At 43.2% G+C, this 16,618-nt stretch overlaps 1 protein-coding gene across 7 annotated transcripts in view; it reads right to left on the bottom strand.

The window, feature by feature from the left end:
* adcy7 (adenylate cyclase 7) overlaps nucleotides 1-16,618 on the bottom strand; it is a 65,914-nt gene that overhangs the window by 4,039 nt on the left and 45,257 nt on the right. For 6 of the 7 annotated variants that reach the window (XM_034288218.1, XM_020053930.3, XM_034288219.1 and 3 more), the window contains 21 exons: nucleotides 16,322-16,471; nucleotides 14,068-14,228; nucleotides 11,612-11,723; nucleotides 11,381-11,508; nucleotides 10,891-11,049; nucleotides 9,829-9,961; nucleotides 9,539-9,724; nucleotides 9,262-9,305; nucleotides 7,674-7,733; nucleotides 5,985-6,062; nucleotides 5,551-5,620; nucleotides 5,049-5,146; nucleotides 4,800-4,884; nucleotides 3,596-3,733; nucleotides 3,308-3,412; nucleotides 2,585-2,769; nucleotides 2,246-2,360; nucleotides 1,965-2,123; nucleotides 752-898; nucleotides 539-646; nucleotides 299-413 (listed from right to left, as the gene is read on the bottom strand). In XM_034288218.1, coding sequence (XP_034144109.1) covers nucleotides 299-413; nucleotides 539-646; nucleotides 752-898; nucleotides 1,965-2,123; nucleotides 2,246-2,360; nucleotides 2,585-2,769; nucleotides 3,308-3,412; nucleotides 3,596-3,733; nucleotides 4,800-4,884; nucleotides 5,049-5,146; nucleotides 5,551-5,620; nucleotides 5,985-6,062; nucleotides 7,674-7,733; nucleotides 9,262-9,305; nucleotides 9,539-9,724; nucleotides 9,829-9,961; nucleotides 10,891-11,049; nucleotides 11,381-11,508; nucleotides 11,612-11,723; nucleotides 14,068-14,228; nucleotides 16,322-16,471 — 2,536 coding nt within the window. The remainder of the gene's footprint in view (nucleotides 1-298; nucleotides 414-538; nucleotides 647-751; nucleotides 899-1,964; nucleotides 2,124-2,245; nucleotides 2,361-2,584; nucleotides 2,770-3,307; nucleotides 3,413-3,595; nucleotides 3,734-4,799; nucleotides 4,885-5,048; nucleotides 5,147-5,550; nucleotides 5,621-5,984; nucleotides 6,063-7,673; nucleotides 7,734-9,261; nucleotides 9,306-9,538; nucleotides 9,725-9,828; nucleotides 9,962-10,890; nucleotides 11,050-11,380; nucleotides 11,509-11,611; nucleotides 11,724-14,067; nucleotides 14,229-16,321; nucleotides 16,472-16,618) is intronic. The other variant, XM_020053935.3, reaches the window with a different exon arrangement.

Genomic DNA, 16,618 nt, shown 5'->3' with positions numbered 1-16,618 from the left:
GAAACAACCATTTTCTCACATCTCAGTCAGTGGTATAGTAACCTGGTCTGTAACAAGTAGGTCAGGAAAACGTAACCAGCCTGGTGGCAAGTACTACAGATACTTATATAGTTGAAGGCCCATTGAGCAGAAAATTAAGTTATTTCCTGAGAGCTGCTTATTGTCAATACAATCTCCACAGGACCTTCTAAAATATTTTTGCTAAAAGGCAAGTACCCAAAGAGAGTTGAAATTGATTTCTTAATGGCTCCATTGGGCCTGTAATCATGCAGACTGACCAGGTCACCTCCCAACTCACCCACACGCAGCCTGAAACTGTTGAAGGAGTGTCTGTTGATGCCCTCCAGCTTCCCAATGAGGGCAATGGCAAATTCCACCATGTTCCCTATCTGCGCCTGCTGTCTCTCACGGTCCTGAAACACAGGGCCATCGTGAATGTCACACACACGCGCACACATGCATGCGCACACACGATTATTCTACGTACATGCACAATCCACAGGGTCTTAATCACAAAAAAAGAAAATATAGTAACTACCTGGTTATTTTCCTGTCCTGGGGTGCCACTCAGCCCTGCAGCCGCCATATAAGTACTTCCAATGGTCTTGATCTTCTCCACTCCACTGAACTTGGGCTTGGACAGCAGCTGCATGTGGGATTGAAGCAGATGTTTGAACCAGAGAATTAGGCATTCGTATGACTGGGACAGTTGTAATTTTAGTTCAGTGGTGGCTGCCTTCTGTCCTCGGACCTCATCGAAGTCTGCGATGATCTCGTTGAGGAGCCTCAAGCACTCCAGACCTTCCTTGTTGATGTCACACTCGGTGTAGAACTCTTTGAAGTCTGGCACCGAGGCGAACATCACGCACACACAGTCGTAGGATTTGTAGTACAGATCCTGAGGACAAAGTAGTGGTAGAACTCAAGGGCAATAACATTATGAAACAATGCGTAATTATACAGATTTACATTAGAGCACATGCTTTGGCCTAGGGACCCAAAAACCAGGTTCTCTCGACCCAATATTTGCATTGCAATTACAGAAATTATTTTTGCTGAAATGTTATCAGTAAGACAATTGTTAACGCTATAATGAAAGTGAATGTATATTAGAACAACATTTCCACCATGTTTTTTGTCAGTAAATCCATATTTTTCATAATCTTGATGAAGAAATGTTGGGAGCCTACAAAGTCCTCAGTGAATTTGATTATTCAACATTCATTATCATAGCTACACTTTCTTTCTCTCCATTTTAAATGTATTTTTTGTTACTCTGACACTCTCTAATTATTCAAAACCAGTGAATCTGAGTGATTCAGAGTCAAGTCAGATCACTGAATACTTTGAGTTTAGAGCTTCTTAATAATTTGCCCAATATCCCAATAATTCTGCTGATATATCCTATCCTCATAGTTGTAACCAAAGCATAAGATGGGGAAAAACACAAACCTATATCTAAAATGCCATAGAGTACAATGTCATATTCCTGAAAATGATTAGCTGGAATATGAAATCTTGCATGAAAGGCCACTTTTGTGAAACATCTAGACTTTTGTTGCAGTACGCATTATCTCCAAGCTCAGCCGTGGAAGACTGGAACTCCTTTAAAGTTGCATGGGCCTTATTTTTCACTTTAACATTATGGGCTTTTAACCACTAAACACATTTATATTGAAGATAGCACGCCCCTGTAGGGCTCGGGGGGTGGAGCATGGTGCTTGTAATATCAAGCTTGTGGATTCAATTCCAACAAATTCCCAAAAAGGATACACCCACCACTGGATGAGTGCGTATGCTAAATGACAGAAATGTAAAAGACTACGTTTTCCAGAATGCAGGCCAGTGGAGACGCGACCACAGTGCAAATAGAAGATGATGGGGAATGTGAGTTGGGCTGGGATGACTACCTGAACCCCTACCTTGTAATTCTTAGTAAATAAAGTGTATGAAAACAATCCCACCTCATTCTTTTTATTCTCCCCAACAAACAGTGCAGCCACATGGGCCGGCAGAACATTCTCCAGGAGCAGCCGGTTCAGGTTCTCCCTGGTCTCGATTTCATCCTGCTCTGTACGGTTCTTGTTTTTCAGGAGGAAGTCTTGTCTGAAGCATGACTCATTCTAGGGGGACAGACAGACGAGACAGACGAGTCCTCGGAGTTAACTGAAAGTGGTAATCGGGGTAGGGGACGAGAGGAAACTAGAAACGAGAAGAACAGAGAATAGATGGAGGAGGGACTGACCTGTTGTGAGATGATAAGCATGGTGACCAGGAACAAAGTAATGTATATGCAGCTCATCATCTGAGGGTGTTTGACCAAACCAAACGCCCTGAGGATGACCCCAAAGTCCTCAGTGCTGGAACAGAGGTCAGGGTTTAGAGGTCAAATAATTTAAGGAGCAGTATGAACCGACCAGTATATTCCATTAGAGTAAAGGTTAGTTGAGTATGCATTTCAAGAAGTGTATTGAAATTAAACTATTGAATATAAACAAATGTAATTAAAAGAACTATTGGCAATATGTAGAAACGGTTACTGGTCATGTGCTCCAAACATGGTACAAAAGACCTGCCTTAGCACCTGTTATGATTGACTTGTGTGTAAAGCATGCATCCGTAGGTTTTGAAGAGATTAGCCTTGTAGCTGAGGATGATGTAGTAGTAGGCCGTGGAGGCAAGGGTGAGGAAGATCACTTTGAGCTCAAAGCTCACCCTCAGGAACACTCCACATGCTATGAGAGCCAGGATACAGCTGAACACAGAGTACTGAGAGAAAAAAAGAAAGTGTGAATACAAAGAGAGCCTTCATCAATGGAAAGTGCAAGCTCTTAATTTCAATGTATTATGGGTAACACCTAATATTAAGGCACCTTAGGGAACCATAAGTTAACTTATAAATGTTAATGTTAATGACCATTTCAAATGTGGAAATAATGACAAAAGGGGCAATATGCAGAATTTGTTCTCAAAGTGGAAGGCACGTAAATTGCAGCAACAACACTGCATTCAACCCATCTCTCTACTTACAGCACCCTATAGTAATTTTTACTTTTAGATCACAAAAGCTGTAAAAATGACATTTGGGGATATTTCAAAAATGAATACTTAGATAGGACAATGATTCCATACACAAATCAGTGGTTGTTATATCATAAAAATCTAATGAATTGTATAGAAGGGATTTCGATTTCCCTTTTCCCTTAAAGTGCAAGACTGACAATACTTTTGTTCATGACTACATATAAAAGCATTGAAATTAAAGTATAATTTCATAACTGTAAGAGACATTGTAGGCAACACTCACCGGCAGGTAGAAAAGGCCATGTAGATCCTGCTCACGTGAGTTGTTAGACCGATTCAGGTCAGGATAACCAACCGAATCACACTGTGGGTTTGTCTCGATGAAGCACTAGTACACAAACGGTGTGGATTGACAGTCAATCACTGAGTGGGTCTGACTCTGAGAAAACTGTCATTAACATGTCCGCTCAAGAATAACTTGTTGCTATAAAATGTTAATGCACACGCATGTAAGTGGGGCGGTTCATATGTTTAATTAGTGACCTCTGAGTGAGTTGGTGTGTCGACTTACCAGGTTGAAAACTGCTAGGATGATGATGACTGCAGTGGTGATGGTGGCCAGAGGAAGGCGAATACACGGCCTCTTGACCACCGCCTCCGAAACAGCAGACAGCCACTGGCAAGACGACAACTTTTCTGGAAACAACAACTAACGGGTGGGAGCAGCAATGCATCATGGCATGGGAGAGGAGTGGATAGGTTGGAAAGGGATGAGTGTGTATAGGGGGGAAGGTGGGAAGGGATGAGTGGATAAGATGGAAAGATGCAAAGGATGAGTGCATATAGGTTGGGAAGTTGGAATAGGTCAATAGGGCAGAAAGATGTAAGGGATGAGTGTCAAAATAATGAGAAGATGGGAAGGGATGAGTGGATACAAAGGAAAAATTGGAAGGGATGAGTGTGTACAGGGTGGGAAGAAGTGAAGGGATAAAGTAAATAGGACAGGAAGATGGGGAGGGATGAGTGAATGGATCAGAGAGAACAGGCAAGTTTGGAGGGGTGGGTGGGAGAAAAATGAGAAAGGTAAGACGGGAAGGTATGAGTGGATAGGATGGGAAGACGAGAAGGGATGAGTGGATAGGATGGGAAGATGAGAAGGGATGAGTGGATAGGATGGGAGAATGGAAAGGGATGAGTGGATAGGATGGGAGAATGGAAAGGGGTGAGTGGATAGGATGGGAAGACGAGAAGGGATGAGTGGATAGGATGGAAAGATGAGAAGGGATGAGTGGATAGGATGGGAGAATGGAAAGGGATGAGTGGATAGGATGGGAGAATGGAAAGGGATGAGTGGATAGGATGGGAGAATGGAAAGGGGTGAGTGGATAGGATGGGAAGACGAGAAGGGATGAGTGGATAGGATGGGAGAATGGAAAGGGATGAGTGGATAGGATGGGAAGGGATGAGTGTGTATATGGGGGGAAGACAGAAGGAATAAAGTAAATAGGACAGGAAGATGGGGAGGGATGAGTGAATTGATCAAAGAGAATAACCAAGGTTGGAGGGGTGGGTGGGAGAAACAAAGGAAGGTTAGGGACCATGAAAGACAGGATGTCTCTCTGACTCTAGAAAGCAATTACTACATTTCACCATAGAATAAAAATAGTATGCACCAACAATAAATCTCCACATATCATATATCAAGATATATGATATGTGGAAGTCTTGCCTAGAGAAAGGGTTTAATTTGAACTAATACCAAAAGTCCCACTGACCTGTAAGTGACCAGCAAAACAGATACCCAGAGTCAACAGGAGGACACAGGCTAGCACTCCAAATGACATGCCCAACATTTTGGAACTAAGGAATTAAGAAAAAACAGAAAAAAGTTCAAATATGCTATAATTATTGTGCTATTATAGCATTGTCCAAAAGGGAAAATTATTATTCAGATTGTAATATGTATAGAGAAACTGAATTTTTATAGTCGATTACTACATTTCCTAAAACTGAAAACCACTCACTCTTTTGTCACAAACATCTGAACCGCAAAGATGCAGACGAAAATGAAAGAAGCACATCCAATGTAATCCTTGAACATGGGCAGATCAATGGCTCTGTACTGAGGAGGAAAGAAGGAATCAAAATAAAGGTTTACATTAAACAAGACATGTGTAGGCCTATTGGACATATCAATAGATTGAAAAAAAGGTTATATCTGATCTGACATTTCATTTGTGACTGGTTTTGTGTGTACTGTATATACTGTGGAAATGGACCTACTACAATGTTAAAGGAATAGTTCACCCAAAATATGTTGAGCATTGTTGAGCTTCAAGTGGTCTCCAAACAAGGATGGGACTTGGATGTGCCACATATGATAAAACACTATAATTTGAAAACAGTGTCTGGAAAACTAAACAATAGCTTGCAGGTTAAGGACACCTACGTATGTTCCATTTTGGCTAAATAATCCCTGTAACTAGGACAGCTGGTAGATAGATGGTAGACAGCTTGGAGACTAACCTGTTTTTCCAGCTCTTTCTTAGTGAACCACACAGCCAGACTGCTTATCTCCTCAGACTTCACCCACTGCCTGCATGGTCACACAGAAAGATATTAAGGAAGATTGTATGAAAGATGGAAAACAGGCTTGTATACCCTGGCTCAGGAGCAAAAGTCCTGTGCCCGGGAGCATTTATGAAGGATTAGTCAAACTATTAATCTAACTATTAATAAAAAATGTTATCAATCAATACTCAGGGTTATTTGTGTGGCTTCACCAAAAGTGTGGGGTATTTATCCTTTACAGATGTTTAGAATAGGTGGAAGATTTTCAGTAACTTGGCACAATTGGGGACAATGAGCTGAACTTGGGAGCCAACATTGGAAAAGTTTAATCACAATGTCCAAATGAGGGATACGTTTTCCACTTTGACTGTTAATGACGGAAGACCCACTTGCTGCTCATCTCATCAATAGTGGTGGTCATCTCATTATGCAACTCCTCATCAAACTTGCTCTTCTGGGACTTGTTCCTGCACAGGAAAACACTCAGGAATGAGGAAGAGGCAGAAAGACAAGCAGACAAACAGACATGGGTGGAGGCTGAAGAATCAGCCAAGGTCATGCAGGTTATTCAGTCCCAGGGTGCTGTGCAACCAGTCAACTGGTTTAGGCCATTCTCAGCATTAGTGGAAACAGAGGGTGTGTCATTAATTCTATAACATGTCCAGGATGCAGGATGTCGAGTGTTAGTTGATCCCTGGGGACTGAACAGGAGTCTCCCAGCACTACCTGCTGCTCTGTGGCCCCTGCCCCATCAGGAAGGAAACACACCCACCCCCCCCCCCACACATACACTCATTAGCCAAAACATTATGACCTCTCATATGTAAAGTGAATAACATTGATTCTCTCCTAACAAGGTCACATGGGTCAGAAGGTCTGGGTAAGATTGGAAGCGAACAATCGGTCAACGTGTTGGATGCAGGTGTAAAGTCCGACTTTGACAAGGGCCAAATTGTTGTGGCCAGACGACTGGGTCAGAGCATCTCTGAAATGACAAGGCTTGTGGGGTGCTCCTGGTCAGCAGTCTGAGGAGGGACAAACCACAAACTGGTGACAGGGAGTTGGGTGCCCAAGGCTTATCGATATGCTAGGGCAACAAAAGCTATCCCATCTGGTCCAAACCGACAGAAGGTCTACTGTAGCAAAAGTCAGAACATTTTAATGAGGGTTACGAGAGGAGAGTGTCACACCACACAGCCCACCGCACCCTGCTGTGTATGGGGCTGCGTAGCCACAGACCAGTAGTGGACAGCCATGTATGTAGGTGCTGTTTACCCGGGGAGGTGATGGCACTAGGATGCACTGTGGGAAGATGACAAGCCAGTGGAGGGAATGTGATGCTCTGGGCAATTTTCTGCTGGGAAACCCTGGGTCCAGGCATTCATGTGGATGTCAATTTGACACATTCCACCTACCTAAACATTGTTGCAGACCAGGTACAGCCCTTCATGTTAATGGTATTCCCTGAGGACAGTGGCCTCTTTCAGGAGGATAATGCACCCTGCCACACTGCACACATTGTTTGGGAATGGTTTGAGGAACATAATGAAGAGTTCAAGGTGTTGCCCTGGCCTCCAAATTCTCCAGATCTCAATCCGGTTGAGCATCTGTGGGATGTGCTGGACCAACAAGTCTGATCCACGGTGGCTCCACCTCACAACTTACAGGACTTGAAGGATCTGCTACTAATGTCTTTGTGCCAGATACCACAGGACACCTTCAGGGGTCTTGTAGAGTCTTGGCAGGTTGGTGCTGTTTTGGCGGCATGTGGAGGACCAACAGCATATTAAGCAGCAGGCCATAATGTTTTGGCTTATCAGGGTACACACACAACGTTTATAAAAGCACATGACTGTAGTGCGAAAACAATAAGGGACTCAAACATTTAGTAATGAGTGGTTACCATGCCCTGCTTGCTTTGTAAATGCCTCTGAATCTCTGATGCAGCTCTATAGGCGGGATAGTAGGAAATGTTAACTAAGAAAGGTGTCGGAGGTTAGTGGTGCTGGTAAAATATCAAGAATCTCCTCCAGTCAGAAGGGAGAGCTTGTGCTGTGAGCCAGCCAGGCTCCACTCACTTATAGGTGCTGAACCGAGGGGCAGGCAAGGAGAAGGGCTCCTCTAGAGACTCATCAAAGCTGCCGGAGACCAACAGTGACAGATATACATATTCAACACAATGACGCTGTTGGCACTCTATATAAAGTATTGTGGGTAGGTGAGGAGACATGTTCTTTTGTCTTTTTATATTGACACATCAAACAACAAATGTCTGTCTTCTGTAGAATGAATATAAATCATTAAAGGTTGTAAACATAGAAATGAATAAAACAATTCAAGAATACAAATTAAAAAAACATAGGAATTCGATACCACATCAGAGGCAGTAAATCAAAATTGGTGATATGTGATATTTGAAAAGACGATACTGTCACTAGCTGGCATTGTAGTTTGGGTTAATATTCTACTAGCCCTGTATGAGTAGTAGTAACCACAGGCTAGCTAGCTAGCTAGCTTAATTTGTAGGTACATCTGATGTTTTCATTTGGTAAATATAAATTAGCTTCCTACATAAACCTACACCATTGTATGAATGGAAATCTGTAAAAAACACAAACAAAAAAGGCTGCAAAAAAATTTCCACTTCTAAAATGTTAAGTCTGTACAAAGGAGTACACCCCTTTTTTCAAAGTGACATCCTGTTAGAGCCTCAAGCAGTTTCATGTATTTAAATTAGGACCCCCCCCCCCCCCCCTACATATCTACACACCACACAGAATGTGGTTATTATTGTGAAATGAAACTACTGCTAAAAATGCATTATGGAAGTATTATTATTGATAAAGTCTCCATCCCGAGTTAATCCCAGGAAGCACCTTTGGCAGTAATAACTGTGCTTAATAGCTTTGGATAGGTCTCTACTCGCTTTCATGTTCATTGGGGAGCATCAATGGACATCAATCTTCAAGTCATGCAACATATTTTGGATTGGATAAAAGTCGGGGCTCTGTCTGGGCCACTCAAGGACATTCACCTTTCTATTCCTTAGCTGTAGCTTTAGCTGTGTGGTATGGGTACCTCAAGGACTTTTCAGCACATTTTCACGGCTATCCTGCACTTACTTTAATTAAGGTACTCTGGGTAAGACTAAAACGTAAATGCAAGTGCTGCAGTCTCTGATGATGACAAACATCCCCATTACATTATGCTGCCAACCTAATGCTTCATAGTAGGCCTGATAATCGTTAGGTGATGTGTAGGTAGTAGGCCTGATACTCGTTAGGTGATGTGTAGGTAGTAGGCCTGATACTCGTTAGGTGATGTGTAGGTAGTAGGCCTGATACTCGTTAGGTGATGTGTAGGTAGTAGGCCTGATACTCTGTAGGTGATGTGTAGGTAGTGGGTATGATACTCATTAGGTGCCATGTTGGGTTTGCACCAAACATAACATTTACTTGTTGTGAGACATCAAAACTGTGAAATAAAAATCTGATGAATAAAAATCACATGTCCTTCTGCTGCAGGGTGATATTCCTGCTGTAGTAAACTGGGCTCAAATAAGATGCTATATATGAGGTATTAGTAAGGAGAGTCTAACATAACCCCATGTTGCAGATGCAGGACTCTACAGTAGTCATCTGAAAATACATCGTATGCCTTCCTTACCTTTCAGGGATCTTAGAGCAGGGAGTTGGACGCAGGGGAATGTCCTAGAAAAATAGTACAATTGTTTTTAGATTTCTTTGTGTGCAAAGCAACAAGGAAATGAAGAATTTGGAAAACAGGCATAGTTGAAATAAATACTGTTGCTTTAATTTACTGCACTACATTTAAACCAGTTACGCTTGATCTGATTTGTTAAAAGTACTATTTATGTTACATAAATATAAGTATGCTTGTTAGTCTTCTATCACTACAAATGTATGGTACCGCCAGCATTCACCTTGCAGCGTGATTTCCCATTAACCATGGCGTCAGTGTATCCCTCTCTGCTCTGCAGGTGGGCAAAGGGCTTGACGGCCCCCCAGGACTCCAGGTAACGGGTCATTCTCACGGACGCCCGCATCTTCAGCCCGTCGTTCACCCGAGGCTTAGGCATGCTGCGACTGTTCAGAGCCTGGTCCTTAGACTGAGGACAGCGCACACAGACATGGGCATTAAGGCTGACCAAGTGCAACCTCTCTCACAACATACGACCTTAATCAGGGATCCCGGAAGTAAAAGCTAGGTTACCCGAGGATCAATGACAAGGTATGTCTGGATGCTGAGCTCCTTCAGGTAGGCATCCCTGGAGCCACCATTCCCCTCTTCAACCTCATAGGCCTTGCTCAGGTGCTTAAGGGTAGCCTCTGTGATGTGGACCCGCCTGGTCGTGAGAACACAAATATTTCACTAGCCAATATCACTGTGTATGTCGAGTAGGGATCAACTAGGGTTCGGCCTTGGGCGTCACATTTTAAAAGCTACAAATTGGAAATCAAAAGCAAGTTAAAGTTGCATCTTCTGTGGGTTCAATCTTGACAAATAACAGGAACTGAGCACTGTTAATTGATAGAAAAGCTAAAAGAACCTTTCAGCTCAGCGTTTTCCATTGATATGGCACTTACCCCTTCAATTAAAGCACTGTAGGCATAGCTCATCTTCACTGGGATGAAATATGTTCTACCTACACCATCTTATTGTTCATAGAGTCAATTGTTAAAATGAATTAGGCTTATCTTCAGCACCAGTAGCTGTCCACCTGTTTCGTCATGCTCCAGCCGCTGCTTCATGTTTCAGAACTCCACCGTCCACTGTTAGCCTTATTAGTTAACGTTAAGTTAATCTTTCCTTAATTATAACTTCCTTGTACATTACTTTTGGATTATTTCCTACATTTTACAGGTAGTTTTGGTCAAAGTTACATTTCTGAGATGTATTCAGCTTTCTAGTTGCATGCACAAGCCTTATACTGCAGTGGTCGGTAAAATGTCACAGTACTTTTTCTGCAAACATCATGTGTAACATAAGTAAACAGACTAGCTACTTCAGTTGTGGTACGTTCAGCGTTATTCCTCTAACTGACAAAACGGAGTAGGTGTCATTTCTTGCTTACTCTTGATACACATATTGAAATACATATTAAAAGGTGCAGAACATCAACGTGGCATCAACACTGTATTAGCCTTGAGGACCAGGCTCTGTGGAATGTTAAAGGTATGTTGCAACATGAGACTAGTAAGTGAGAAAATTTAGAACAGTAACATCTGAGCAGGGCAGCAAGCCCAAATCACATGGTAAACTCAAAGAACATACCCAGGTAAGCCTCCAGACTCCATGTGATTGGCCAGGGTGACATCATGTGACCACACGTCAAACTGCCATTTGCGGAGGCCAATCACGCCACAGAGCACGTTACCAGAGTGCACGCCCACTCTCATGTTGATGTCCACACCTGTGGCCTCACGCACCTGTCTGATGGATGGGGGCAGAACCAATTAATTCTGTGTGTGTGTGTGTTCATTCAGTAGTCCCTGGGATTTTACATCAGAGCCAGCTAAACTAACGCTGTCCTTTGTTCATGTTTTCCATCATGGAGCTTTAGTTGGCACTCTCCTGACTTTGGCAGGGCAGAAGGGAGCCGAGAGAAAGGCTCTCTTTGACAGATCCTCCAGTTCTCCACAACACCTGACAGACATACATTCCTGGGGACTGGCTCACTCCTGGTCTCCACTGACATGGACAGACCATATCAACAGCCACTACTGTGGTGTAAAAGAGTGGTACGACTCTCCTCTGAACTCACTTGATAGCCTCACACATGTCCAGACCCATCTTCACGCAGTTCTTGGCATGCATGGGCAGAGACACAGGCAGGCCAGAAACACAGTAGTAGCAGTCTCCCAAGATCTTGATTCTCATGCACTCATTCTCCTGAGGAACACACACGAACACGCATGGACGTCCATGAAGCATTACCAACACACAGAATGTGAAATATGCATTACCAAAACATGCACACAAATTACTAACTCACCTTGGCAATCTGGTCAAACTTTCCAAAAAGCTCATTGAGCATGATGACTAGCTCCTTGGGAGAACAGTCACTGGCCAATCGGGTGAAGCCCACAATGTCAGCATACAGAATACTGAAATAAGAGAAATGCCAGGGAAATGTTCATTAGGATGGTTTGCACCAAAACTAACAACAGCTCCAGAAATTTGGGCTTAGGACATCACTATCAGAGCAGAAAATAGGCATATAGGGAAATCTCTTATACGCATGGATACTCAACTGAGAAATACATTGGAGATTTCTGGAGATCAGCTGGAGATTTCATTAATGTAGTGTTGAGGTGTAGTGGTATATATCAGCTGGAGATTTCATTAATGTAGTGTTGAGGTGTAGTGATATATTTCAGCTGGAGATTTCATTAATGTAGTGTTGAGGTGTAGTGATATATATCAGCTGGAGATTTCATTAATGTAGTGTTGAGGTGTAGTGATATATTTCAGCTGGAGATTTCATTAATGTAGTGTTGAGGTGTAGTGTTATCTCAGCTGGAAATGTCATTACTGTAGTGTTGAGGTGAGGTGATATATCTCAGCTGGAGGGCCTATACGGGCAGTAGTTACAAGTGGCAAAAATTGGAGGGGTTTGGCCCAGTGATATTCAATACAGTACACGTTTTGGAAGTTGTGAACTTCCTATGTGGGCAGACTAGGCCAAGACAAGATGGTGTGGATGGGTTATAAAATACAAACTGAAGGCAGACCAAGGAGGGATGTTGAGGGTGAGTTTGGGTACTGAAAAACAAACTGAGAAGTGACATAATAAAGGTGTTCAGGCGGTAAAATATGACCTGAAGACAGTGAGAAGGGGAGGTGGTGAGGTGGGGTTTGGCTCCAAAAGGTCTACTTCAGTATACTGATTGGAAGTGCTTTAAGCTTGGCGTAAGCCCTATCCCCCACCCAGAGCACCTGACCCGTGTGGCCACATATCCTGCCGCCACTGCGTAATCACTAGCTCATTACCAGGGTGCTGTGAGCAGTGTCCCACTAACGGCTGCCAAGGTCAGCCCTCATTAAAAGGTCCTGTTGCTCCCCAGGGAGACCAGACCAAAGAACAAAGATATCCCACAATGCCGCCCATTAACTCTGACTGACATCAACCAGGTGTTTCCTTGGAAAGAACATGTCAAATGACAAGTGTCTTGTGTAATTACAAGGATCTTGTTGGTCTATCATTCATAGTATCACACTGAGCCACAGCAGCACATGATACTCCCTTGGATCCTCACAAAGCATTCTCAGATCAGACAGTCCAAATGGCCCCTCCCTCCCTCCCTCTCTACCTCCCTCTCTCTCTCTCTCTCTCTCTACCTCCCTCCCTCCCTCTCTCTCTCTACCTCCCTCCCTCCCTCTCTCTCTCTACCTCCCTCCCTCCCTCCCTCTCTCTCTCTCTCTCTACCTCCCTCCCTCTCTCTCTCTCTCTCTCTACCTCCCTCTCTCTCTCTCTCTCTACCTCCCTCCCTCTCTCTCTCTCTACCTCCCTCCCTCCCTCTCTCTCTCTCTACCTCCCTCCCTCCCTCTCTCTCTACACCTCCCTCTCTCTCTCTCTACACCTCCCTCTCTCTCTACCTCTCTACACCTCCCTCTCTCTCTACCTCCCTCTCTCTCTACCTCTCTACACCTCCCTCTCTCTCTACCTCTCTACCTCCCTCTCTCTCTACCTCTCTCTCTCTCTACCTCTCTACCTCCCTTTCTCTCTACCTCTCTACCTCCCTCTCTCTACCTCTCTACCTCCCTCTCTCTACCTCTCTACCTCCCTCTCTCTCTACCTCTCTACCTCCCTCTCTCTCTACCTCCCTACCTCCCTCTCTCTCTACCTCCCTCTCTCTCTCTACCTCCCTCTCTCTCTACCTCCCTCTCTCTCTACCTCTCTACCTCCCTCTCTCTCTACCTCTCTACCTCCCTCTCTACCTCTCTACCTACCTCTCCCTCTCTACCTACCTCTCTCTCTACCTCCCTCTCTCTCTACCTCCCTCTCTCTCTACCTCTCTACCTCCCTCTCTCTCTACCTCCCTCTCTCTCTACCTACCTCCCTCTCTCTCTCTACCTCTCTACCAGTGCTGCAATTATCAACTCGGTGGATACTAAGGGAAAACACTAAGGGAAAACATCAGACATGTAATTTTTTTTCAAACATGATCTTAGCTCATGTATTGTGAGGGCACTTACAATGGGGATAAGGGAGTTTCTTGTCCTGAAAGTAGTTCAGTTTAAGATTAGGTTTAAGATTAGGTTTAAGATTAGGTTTAGGTTTAAGATTAGGTTTATGCTTAGAGTTCCTCTGTCTGGAGTCACCCTCATTGTTTGATATTGGAATTTGATTGGCTGATATGGAAAAAACAGTCATAACAGGTCATTGGCACATGATTTATGTATCATAGTGATGGTCTGAGTACATGACAGATTATTGTTGTACTGAACCTGACGTTCTCATGCCTCTTGACATAGAGACTGTGGAAATTGTTGTCTTTGACAAGTCGTTGCTGCTCTTCTTTGTCCTTGCATTCTTGCAGGCGCTCCATGATGGCCAGCTTCATCTTCATGGAAATGTAGACCGGAAGCACAGACTGCAGCAGATTCTCCTGCACGCAAGCACACACACACACAAATTATCATCAACACACAAGACACACACCTGAAAGCACAGCCACACTAACACAGTCTGATAAACAAAAGGTCAGGAATCCAGCCAGTCTGTGAGAAACCCAGTCTGATTATCAACCAGCTGTCTGAGTGTCTTGCTGATCTGTTAACTGCACTAACAAGGGCCCTATTCACTCAGATTACTGTTAAAAGGTTTAGAATCATTCCGCTGCCAGTCTGGTTACACAATGAGTCAACAAAGAGAACATTGCATCGGGAGCCACTGGAATGGAATAGAGTCAGATGAGAAGAAAATCTACAAAGTTCATAGGGGGAATCTTTCTTCTTCAATCCCTACTGACTCCATCATAGTTATTTTTCACCATTATGCAATAGAGACACTGGACACATCTTCTTCCTCTACACATAATGTTCTGGCAGTATTAAGTTGCTTCACTGGATCTTGGATCAATTTTCCCTTCCCAAATTGTAACCTTAAAGATGCATTCCTGGATTTATAAAAGTGGAGCTCTCATGCCAAAATGGGCCTCTGAAAAGTGTGTACTATGTCTTGTGACTATATGCGCCCAGGTACGACAGTGATGTATCTTATAGGTTAAGCACATAGAAACATACTACACAATAACCCCGAAGTGGAAGATAAAAATAAATAAAAAAATCACAATAGTCCCAGACTGCATCTTTAACCATTAATAAGAAAAACACAAAACTGACCCAAGACCAGTATCAACAGGCTGTTTTGTCCAACTATGCAGTCCTAGGCCTACACACTCTCCCAGATGGACTACAGTAGCACCTCGTGGTTCAAATGACTTGAGCAGGTTCTCCACCAACCATAAAGCATGGAAAACCATTCTGCATGAAGTAGCATCGGTTTGGTGTAGTCGAATCACTGCTGTAACTGATCTGGCAGATTACATCGGACTCAGCCTAGAGAACAACGGCAACGTTTTCTCTGCCTGTACTGTGTGATACAGTGTGATACAGTGAGCACTCTGTTGTATTTGAATTAAGCCTGAAAAAAGTAGCATTGCCACAGGGTTAGCCAAAGAGCAAGGCACATAAAGAGAGCAAGGCACATAAAGAGAGAAAGGCACATAAAGAGAGCAAGACATAGGGCAGAGTGTGTGTGTGTGACAGAGAGAGAAACACTCTCAGGCACCCCTCCTACCCTCTCTCTTTCACTCTTGGTGGTGCCTGTGCTCTTTGGATAACCCTGTGGCAGTGTTTCCCAATCCTGGCCCACGGGACCCAAAGGGGTGCACATTTTAGTTTTGGCCCTAGCACTCACACACCTTATTCAAATTAATGACTTGATGATAGGCTGATCAAGTGTGTAAGTGGTAGGGCAAAAACATGCACCCCTTTGGGTCCCGAGGACCAGGATTGGGAAACACTGTCCTTTGGCACTGCTCCTTTTCCAGGCTTAATTCAAATTCAACAGAGTAGAACAGAGGCTCAAATGTTAACGATTATATAATTCCATTCTGTCCTGCTAGGCAACAGAGAAGCTGGTGGTATCTTCTCTCTCATGGAGTGTGTTGTCACTTCCTAAGCAACCATCATAACAAATGAAAAAATAATGGTTAAAAATCCTTTTGAAACAGGAACCTATTCTGACTAATGGAAGACACAAAGACATATCAATTAAAAAAAACACTAAATTAAAGTTTAATTTGAGTGGGATTTGATAATCATATTGAAATATTGTAAGGATAAATTCTACCTAGAAAATAACAATGCAGATGTTCTTACACTAAGTGAATAAATACACAAACACACACACACACACACACACACACGCGCAGTCATGGCTTTTTTAAACGCTATCAATATTCATAACCATTCATTAGTGTTTCATACTTTAAGGCCCAAAAAATTAAGTCTGATCAGTAGAAATAACAACACCATGATTCTGTACCAGCCCAGGATTGTCAGGACTTCTGGCAGGTCTGGCAGGACACCCTTGCCAAAAAGTTTATAACCTCAAATGTCTTTCCTAGTTGAATAAAGGTCAGATAACTAACACAAAACATAGGTGAGCATTTGAGAAAAATATAAATGTTCTGACCTGTTGTCTCTTTTCAATCTCTAGCTTCATGCGTATTCCCAGACATCGAAGTGTATCCTGGAATGTCTGTCTTAGTGTTCTCTCCATTAAGACCTTATGGAAGGCCCCGACAATAATGCCACACAGAAATACCACTCCATTGGAAAGCAGCTAGGCAGAGAAGAAAATTCATTAAAACCTAGCTGAACCTAGCTTAAATTACTGTTTACGCAGAAATATGCATTGAGTTGTTAAAAATTCCATACAGGACATATAAACAACATTCAACAAGCACATGATAGTACTTACAGTAGTGAT

Source organism: Esox lucius, chromosome 2 (genome assembly GCF_011004845.1).
Source record: "Esox lucius isolate fEsoLuc1 chromosome 2, fEsoLuc1.pri, whole genome shotgun sequence".
Classification (NCBI taxonomy): domain Eukaryota; kingdom Metazoa; phylum Chordata; class Actinopteri; order Esociformes; family Esocidae; genus Esox; species Esox lucius.
The sequence above is the reverse complement of the archived record's forward strand: the minus strand, read 5'-3'. Positions and strand labels throughout refer to the sequence as shown.